We start from the raw sequence: 9,704 nt of genomic DNA, 5'->3' as shown, positions 1-9,704 counted from the left end.
ACCAATTATATATAACTGAGTATGTAGAATTACATGTACACCGGAAATTATTCTGACCAATCACACCTGAGTTTGTACGATTTTGAGTTTTGACCAATCAGACCTGGAATTGTAGGATGTAACTCAGTCACACCTGAATAGGGTATAATGGAATAGAGTAGGGTATAATGGAATAGAGTAGGATATAATGGAATAGAATAGGGTATAATGGAATAGAATAGGGTATAATGGAATAGAATAGGGTATAATGGAATAGAATAGGGTATAATGGAATAGAATAGGGTATAATGGAATAGAATAAGGTATAATGGAATAGAATAGGGTATAATGGAATAGAATAGAATAGGGTATAATGGAATAGAATAGGGTATAATGGAATAAAATAGGGTATAATAGAATATAATAGGGTATAATGAAATAGAATAGGGTATAATGGAATAGAATAGGGTAGGGTGTAATGGGATAGAATAGGGTAGGGTATAATGGAATAGGGTAGGGTATAATGGAATAGAATAGGGTATAATGGAATAGCATAGGGTAGGGTGTAATGGAATAGAATAGGGTAGGGTATAATGGAATAGAATAGGGTAGGGTGTAATGGAATAGAATAGGGTAGGGTGTAATGGAATAGAATAGGGTAGGGTATAATGGAATAGAATAGAATAGAGTAGGGTATAATGGAATAGAATAGGGTAGGGTATAATGGAATAGAATAGAATAGAGTAGGGTATAATGGAATAGAATAGGGTAGGGTGTAATGGAATAGAATAGGGTAGGGTATAATGGAATAGAATAGAATAGAGTAGGGTATAATGGAATAGAATAGGGTAGGGTATAATGGAATAGAATATAATAGAGTAGGGTATAATGGAATAGAATAGGGTAGGGTATAATGGAATAGAATAGAATAGAGTAGGGTATAATGGAATAGAATAGGGTAGGGTATAATGGAATAGAATAGGGTAGGGTATAATGGAATAGAATAGAATAGAGTAGGGTATAATGGAATAGAATAGGGTAGGGTGTAATGGAATAGAATAGGGTAGGGTATAATGGAATAGAATAGAATAGAGTAGGGTATAATGGAATAGAATAGGGTAGGGTATAATGGAATAGAATAGAATAGGGTAGGGTGTAATGGAATAGAATAGGGTAGGGTATAATGGAATAGAATAGAAAAGAGTAGGGTATAATGGAATAGAATATGGTAGGGTATAATGGAATAGAATAGAATAGGGTAGGGTGTAATGGAATAGAATAGGGTAGGGTATAATGGAATAGAATAGAATAGAGTAGGGTATAATGGAATAGAATAGGGTAGGGTATAATGGAATAGAATAGAATAGGGTAGGGTGTAATGGAATAGAATAGGGTAGGGTGTAATGGAATAGAATAGAATAGAGTAGGGTGTAATGGAATAGAATATAAAAGAGTAAAATAAGGGAATGTGTATCATGTTTTTTTTCCAGACAGAACAAGACATACAGCTCACTATGACAGGCAGTCCACTATGACAGGCAGTCCACTATGACAGGCAGTCCACTATGACAGGCAGTCCACTATGACAGGCAGTCCACTATGACAGGCAGTCCAGTACAGTCAAGTATAACTTATTGCAACCTAGTGTGAACAGTCAAGTATAACTTGTTAAAATTTAGTGTGAACAGTCAAGTCAGTGATTTAGTCTGACTCCACCTGTCTCTGAGTGTTTGACTCTGTCTGTCTCTGAGTGTTTGACTCTGCCTGTCTCTGAGTGTTTGACTCTGCCTGTCTCTGAGTGTTTGACTCTGCCTGTCTCTGAGTGTTTGACTCTGCCTGTCTCTGAGTGTTTGACTCTGCCTGTCTCTGAGTGTTTGACTCTGCCTGTCTCTGAGTGTTTGACTCTGCCTGTCTCTGAGTGTTTGACTCTGCCTGTCTCTGAGTGTTTGACTCTGTCTGTCTCTGAGTGTTTGACTCTGCCTGTCTCTGAGTGTTTGACTCTGTCTGTCTCTGAGTGTTTGACTCTGTCTGTCTCTGAGTGTTTGACTCTGCCTGTCTCTGAGTGTTTGACTCTGCCTGTCTCTGAGTGTTTGACTCTGCCTGTCTCTGAGTGTTTGACTCTGCCTGTCTCTGAGTGTTTGACTCTGCCTGTCTCTGAGTGTTTGACTCTGCCTGTCTCTGAGTGTTTGACTCTGCCTGTCTCTGAGTGTTTGACTCTGTCTGTCTCTGAGTGTTTGACTCTGCCTGTCTCTGAGTGTTTGACTCTGCCTGTCTCTGAGTGTTTGACTCTGCCTGTCTCTGAGTGTTTGACTCTGCCTGTCTCTGAGTGTTTGACTCTGTCTGTCTCTGAGTGTTTGACTCTGCCTGTCTCTGAGTGTTTGACTCTGCCTGTCTCTGAGTGTTTGACTCTGCCTGTCTCTGAGTGTTTGACTCTGCCTGTCTCTGAGTGTTTGATCTCGACAAACTGTTTACTTATGGTCTTTTAAACGTCCCCAAAAGTTGTCGCTCTGTTCTGGTTCCATTTAAATACCCCGTTCATGTCAAGTCTTTGATTTAGTTTTTTGGTTTCATCAGAGAAAAGGGGGAATGTTTGACAGCTTTGAATATAATAATAATATAATAATAATAATATGATAATAATAATATGAATATAGAATATGAATATAGAATGTGAATATATGATAATAACAATATGAATATAGAATATGAATATAGAATGTGAATATATGATAATAACAATATGAATATAGAATATGAATATAGAATATGAATATAGAATGTGAATATATGATAATAACAATATGAATATAGAATATGAATATAGAATGTGAATATATGATAATAACAATATGAATATAGAATATGAATATAGAATGTGAATATATGATAATATTAATATGAATATATAATATGAATGTATAATATGAATATAGAATATAGAATATGAATATATAATAATAACATATTAAAGATGAATGTATGAATATAATATATCCGGAAGCAGACTTTGAGGACGGAGGACCTGGAGACTCATCATGTCTAGGCTAATTGTCAAAGTCAATTCAAATGTATTTAAATTCTTAATTTAGGTGCTAATGATTTATTTGAAAGTCTGTGTGAGGGGAACAGAACACCCCCCCCCCCCCCCCCCCCCCCCCCCAACTTAATAGTGATATTATCATAGACATTGAGAATGTGTACCACAAAACTAGACTATACTAGAGACACATTACTATACTAGAGACACATTACTATACTAGAGACACATTACTATAGAGACACATTACTATACTAGAGACACATTACTATACTAGAGACACATTACTATACTAGAGACACATTACTATAGAGACACATTACTATACTAGAGACACATTACTATAGAGACACATTACTATACTAGAGACACATTACTATACTAGAGACACATTACTATACTAGAGACACATTACTATAGAGACACATTACTATACTAGAGACACATTACTATAGAGACACGTTACTATAGAGACACATTACTATACTAGAGACACATTACTATACTAGAGACACATTACTATAGAGACACATTACTATACTAGAGACACATTACTATACTAGAGACACATTACTATAGAGACACGTTACTATAGAGACACATTACTATACTAGAGACACATTACTATACTAGAGACACATTACTATACTAGAGACACATTACTATAGAGACACATTACTATACTAGAGACACATTACTATACTAGAGACACATTACTATAGAGACACGTTACTATACTAGAGACACATTACTATACTAGAGACACATTACTATACTAGAGACACATTACTATACTAGAGACACATTACTATACTAGAGACACATTACTATACTAGAGACACATTACTATAGAGACACATTACTATACTAGAGACACATTACTATACTAGAGACACATTACTATAGAGACACGTTACTATAGAGACACATTACTATACTAGAGACACATTACTATACTAGAGACACATTACTATACTAGAGACACATTACTATACTAGAGACACATTACTATACTAGAGACACATTACTATAGAGACACGTTACTATACTAGAGACACATTACTATACTAGAGACACATTACTATAGAGACACATTACTATACTAGAGACACATTACTATACTAGAGACACATTACTATACTAGAGACACATTACTATACTAGAGACACATTACTATAGAGACACATTACTATAGAGACACATTACTATACTAGAGACACATTACTATACTAGAGACATATTACTATACTAAACATAATATATTGTTTAAGGGAAGTTATCTTTAAACAGAATGTTACTTAAACAAAATATAATCCTTAAACATAATTTTCCTTAAACAATATATCATCTTTCTCTATGCTCCTACATGACATTTAAAAGAACAACTGTAGCTTCCCTCTACAGAATAAGTAGAGAACAAATATAACACAACATAACCCCATCTAAACAAGACCAGCGGTCACATCAGAAGAACGCCATATAACCAACACAAGTCTTTGATGGACCGGTCCCAGTGAAGGATTCCACAGTTAAAGCACTCAAAGCTGTCAGGCTCTTTTAAGAACTGAAACGAGAGCTGGTTCGACAAACAGGATCTATTTTTTTTTTACTGGTCCCCAATGGCACCCTATCCTCTATATAGTGCACTACGTTTGACCAGAGTCTTGTGGGCCCAATAGTAGTGCACTATGTAGGGAGCAGGGTGCCCCTTGGGACGCAAGACATTCTGTTCAGAACAACAAAGTAGATGTTAGAGAGAGAGAGAGCGAGACACTGTTAGACTAAAGCCCTGAGGATATAAAACCATCTCTGTAGAAAGGCTTTGGTATAAAGAGGTCTCTCTGTACCCAAAAAGACAAATTAGATTGAAGGAGATGCTGTGCCATCGTGTCTCTGCATGGTATTAGAGGCGTAACAATAACAATATGCAGTGATATCAAAGCTCTCTCTCGCTCTCTCTCTCCCTCTCTCTCTCTCTCTCTCTCCCTCTCTCTCTCTCTCTCTCCCTCTCTCTCCTTCTCTCCATGTTACAGTCCAGTCACTGGGTCCATGTCCCCAGTTAGCACCTCCCAGATTCTGGCCCGGAAGAAGAGAAGAGGGGTGAATTCAAGTCCCTATGATACTCATCTACTCCTCTCCTCTCCTCCTTCCTCTTCCTTCCTTTCTCCTCTCCTCTCCTCCTTTCTCTTCCTTTCTCCTCTCCTCTCCTCCTTTCTCCTCTCCTCTCCTCTCCTCCTTTCTCCCCTCCTCCTTTCTTCCTTTCTCCTCTCCTCTCCTCATTTCTCCTCTCCTCGTCTCCTCTCCTCTTCCACTTCTCCTCTCCCAACTACAGTATATCAGTAAAGTTATGACTCTCTAAAGCTGTGTGCTGGTCTCCCTGTTCAGATCATAGAGAAGAGACGCAGAGACAGGATCAACCACAGTCTGTCAGAGCTTAGAAGACTGGTGCCAAGTGCTTTTGAGAAGCAGGTAACAACCACAACCTATTGTGAGTTCAATTGTCTAACATCTTTTACCTGAGCTGTTCTTAAAGGTGGTTGCTCTTCTCTCCAGGGCTCGTCTAAACTGGAGAAGGCAGAGATTCTGCAGATGACGGTGGACCACCTTAAGCTGCTGCATGCCATCGGGGGCAAAGGTGAGACCGTCCGTCTTTCTGTCCTGCGACAGAGTTGGTTATCTAACATCAATCTGATATTTTCACTGACTGATTTTCTCCCTTTTTAATTTTTTTTTATCTCCCTCCAAATTCTCTGTCTTTCCTTCTATGTTTCCTCTACCCCTACCTCTCTCTCTCTCAGGGTACCTTGATGCGCAGGTCCTGGCTGTGGACTATAGGACCCTGGGATTCAGACAGTGTGTAGGAGAGGTGGTTCGGTACCTGGGCTCTTTAGAAGGAGGGGTGGACTCCCCGGACCCTATCGGAGCCCGCCTGGTCTCCCACCTCTCCCACTGCGCCAGCCAGCTGGACCCCCTTCTCCTTCAGTTGCCCCCCACCTCCTCCTCCCTCCCTTTTCCTCCCTGGCCGTGGATCTCCTCCTATCACCAGATGTCACCTGTCTCGTCTCCCCACTCTCCATCTTTCTCCGCGGGGCGGAGGGAGCTGGCACGCCTGGGGGGTGGGGGTTATCCATCCCACTCAGCCGACACCCTGCGTCTCGCCCCCCTGGGGGGCCAACAGGGGTCTCTACTCGCCCCTGCCCATGTGCCCTCTCTCCCCTCTCCTTCCTCCCCTACCCTCACCCCCTCCCCCACTCACAGACTCACTCAGCAGTCCCCCGGAGCCTCACCCCTCCTCACCACCGCCTCCTCTTCCACTTCTTCTTCTTCCTCCTCCTCTTCCTCTGCTCCTCCGCGAGTCTCCTTCAGACCTTTTGCCCCTATGGGGTCTCCCGCGGGTCAGCGCAGGGGTATGGGTGGCTCTGCCAAGGCTCCAAAGACCTGGGGGACTGAGATAGGAGCCTTCTGATCCAGAACCTGTCAACATGGAGTACAATGTAGAGGTTGCCCAACTAAACCTACCTTTTAACCATCAGATCTAGGATCAGATTACCTTACCCCTAAATATACCCTTAACCACAGATATAGGATCAGATTACCTTACCCCTTAACCACACTTAACCACAGATCTAGGATCAGATGACCTTACCCCTAAACCTACCTTTAAACCATCAGATCTAGGATCAGATTACCTTACCCCTAAACCTGCCTTTTAACTATTATAGGGATGAAATCATATCTGACCCTAGAACAGCGGTTAGGGACAACTACTACCTCCTCTGTCTCTCTCCCTCGCTGATGCCATTTCTAAATGATAGGGACTCTAAAGCCATACGACATGACAGACAGACAGACAGACAGAAAGACAGAGAGACAGAGAGACAGAGAGAGACAGAGAGACAGAGAGACAGAGAGAGACAGAGAGACAGACAGACAGACAGACAGACAGACAGACAGACAGACAGACAGACAGACTGGGAGGAAACAGCAGGGATGGACAGAGAGACGGACAGAGAGACGGACAGAGAGACAGACAGAGAGACGGACAGAGAGACGGACAGAGAGACGGACAGAGAGACGGACAGAGAGACGGACTGGGAGACGGACAGAGAGACGGACTGGGAGACGGACAGAGAGACAGACTGGGAGACGGACAGAGAGACAGACTGGGAGACAGACTGGGAGACAGACTGGGAGACAGACTGGGAGACAGACTGGGAGACAGACTGGGAGATAGACAGAGAGACAAACTGGGAGACAGACAGAGAGACGGACAGAGAGACAGACTGGGTGACAGACAGAGAGACAGACTGGGATGAAACAGCAGGGACGGACAGAGAGAGAGACTGGGAGGAAACAGCAGGGACTGACAGAGAGACAGATTGGGATGAAACAGCAGGGACGGACAGAGAGACAGACTGGGATGAAACAACAGGGACAGACAGAGAGACAGACTGGGATGAAACAGCAGGGACAGACAGAGAGACAGACTGGGATGAAACAGCAGGGACTGACAGAGAGACAGACTGGGATGAAACAGCAGGGACGGACAGAGAGACAGACTGGGATGAAACAGCAGGGACGGACAGAGAGAGAGACTGGGAGGAAACAGCAGGGACGGACAGAGAGACAGACTGGGATGAAACAGCAGGGACGGACAGAGAGACAGACTGGGATGAAACAGCAGGGACTGACAGAGAGACAGACTGGGATGAAACAGCAGGGACTGACAGAGAGACAGACTGGGATGAAACAGCAGGGACAGACAGAGACACAGACTGGGATGAAACAACAGGGACTGACAGAGAGACAGACTGGGATGAAACAGCAGGGACGGACAGAGAGACAGACGGGGATGAAACAGCAGGGACGGACAGAGAGACAGACTGGGATGAAACAGCAGGGACTGACAGAGAGACAAGTTGGACAGATGAAGAAAACCAAGATGGAAGACCGAGTCATAAGAGAGAACAGAATAACTAAAGACATCCAGAGTGGGACACACACAGGCTGCCTGACGGTCCTACTTGTACAGAAAGCTCTGAATCTCAGTTTGTATGTGGATCTTCATAGCAATACCATGTTGTTCTCCACTAGAAGCGACCCAATAGATTGTCTATGAACAAACGAATGCAAGGGACTATAGAAAACACTACAGAACCACATATACAGGAGTTCCACAATCCCAGAAATCCTGGTTGGAGGATCACAGATTTTGGGTTTATTCACTTCTGATTCCAGGAATCTTACAGCCGTGATTTTCTTTTGGAAAACCTGTGAATTTGGGGAAAGTTACCAGCATTTTTGCAACCCTATCTATAGATATAGAGGGAGACACAGCTCTTCTCAAACTGTCCCTGTGAAACTGAGCTGTGATGTTTTATTTTGGATCTTTTAGATCATTGAGATACCTTGATCGATTCTGTTTTTATTAACATTGGAATGTCTGATAAAAATGGTATGGAAAGGAATACTTTGTTTTATTTTATTTTCGTAAAATATGTTTGTGTGAAAGAAAGACAGAGAGACAGAGAGACAGAGAGAGAGAGAGAGAGAGAGAGAGACAGAGAGAGAGAGGGAGGGAGAGAGGGAGAGAGAGAGAGAGAGAGAGAGAGAGAGAGACAGAGAGAGAGAGAGAGAGAGAGAGAGAGAGGGAGAGAGAGAGAGAGGGAGAGAGACATAGAGAGAGACAGAGAGAGAGAGAGAGAGAGAGAGAGAGAGAGAGAGAGAGAGAGAGAGAGAGGGAGAGAGAGAGCGTGAGAGAGAGAGAGAGAGACATAGAGAGAGGGAGAGAGAGAGAGAGAGAGAGAGGGAGAGAGAGTGAGAGAGAGAGAGAGAGAGACATAGAGAGAGACAGAGAGAGAGAGAGAGAGAGAGAGAGAGACAGAGAGAGAGAGAGAGAGAGTCAGACCAGGATTGACACCCCTGACAACATCATCATCCACACTGGCACAAACGACCTTCATGCCAAAGGTGAAAATGTATCTGGGGCAGTGAGAAGAGTGGCAGAACGGGCACAGGCTATGTTCCCAACAACCAATATAGTTGTGTCCACCCTCCTACCAAGAAAAGACTTCCCAGAAAAGTTGATCGACAAAATAAATCAACAGATCACTGTGGACTGTGCCTCACTGCTCAACGTCAGAACGGCTCACCACCCCACTCTGACATGTCAACACTTATATGATAATATACATCTTGATCAGGACAGTATCAGAACCTTTGCCAAGGACCTAAAAGATGCAACACTTGGCAGGGACCCACACACCCATCACCCCAGCAACAAAGGTCCCCCGCCCCACCTTCTGAAACAACAGTACCTCCACCATCCCGAGGAGAAAAGAGCCAGACATGGCTTATTACAGCACAGCTCTACTAGACCAGGCCCAACACAGCACAGCTCTACTAGACCAGGCCCAACACAGCACAGCTCTACTAGACCCGGCCCATCACAACACAGCTCTACTAGACCTGGCCCATCACAACAAAGCTCTACTAGACCTGGCCCATCACAACACAGCTCTACTAGACCTGGCCCATCACAACACAGCTCTACTAGACCTGGCCCATCACAACAAAGCTCTACTAGACCCGGCCCATCACAACACAGCTCTACTAGACCCGGCCCATCACAACACAGCTCTACTAGACCCGGCCCATCACAACACAGCTCTACTAGACCCGGCCCATC

The 9,704-nt window shown here is 43.2% G+C and overlaps 1 protein-coding gene across 1 annotated transcript in view; it reads left to right on the top strand.

The window, feature by feature from the left end:
• Nucleotides 1-8,484, top strand: part of LOC110489356 (hairy/enhancer-of-split related with YRPW motif-like protein) — a 10,323-nt gene extending 1,839 nt beyond the window's left edge. Inside the window, exons 2-5 of the mRNA XM_036953664.2 lie at nucleotides 5,050-5,116; nucleotides 5,402-5,485; nucleotides 5,570-5,651; nucleotides 5,815-8,484. Of these exons, the coding sequence (XP_036809559.2) occupies nucleotides 5,050-5,116; nucleotides 5,402-5,485; nucleotides 5,570-5,651; nucleotides 5,815-6,482 (901 nt within the window). The 3' untranslated portion in view covers nucleotides 6,483-8,484. The remainder of the gene's footprint in view (nucleotides 1-5,049; nucleotides 5,117-5,401; nucleotides 5,486-5,569; nucleotides 5,652-5,814) is intronic.
• Nucleotides 8,485-9,704: the final 1,220 nt, after the last annotated feature.

Source organism: Oncorhynchus mykiss, chromosome 18 (genome assembly GCF_057628025.1).
Source record: "Oncorhynchus mykiss isolate SJ-2025 chromosome 18, ASM5762802v1, whole genome shotgun sequence".
Lineage (NCBI taxonomy): Eukaryota > Metazoa > Chordata > Actinopteri > Salmoniformes > Salmonidae > Oncorhynchus > Oncorhynchus mykiss.
This window is presented reverse-complemented; position numbering and strand designations above follow the sequence as displayed.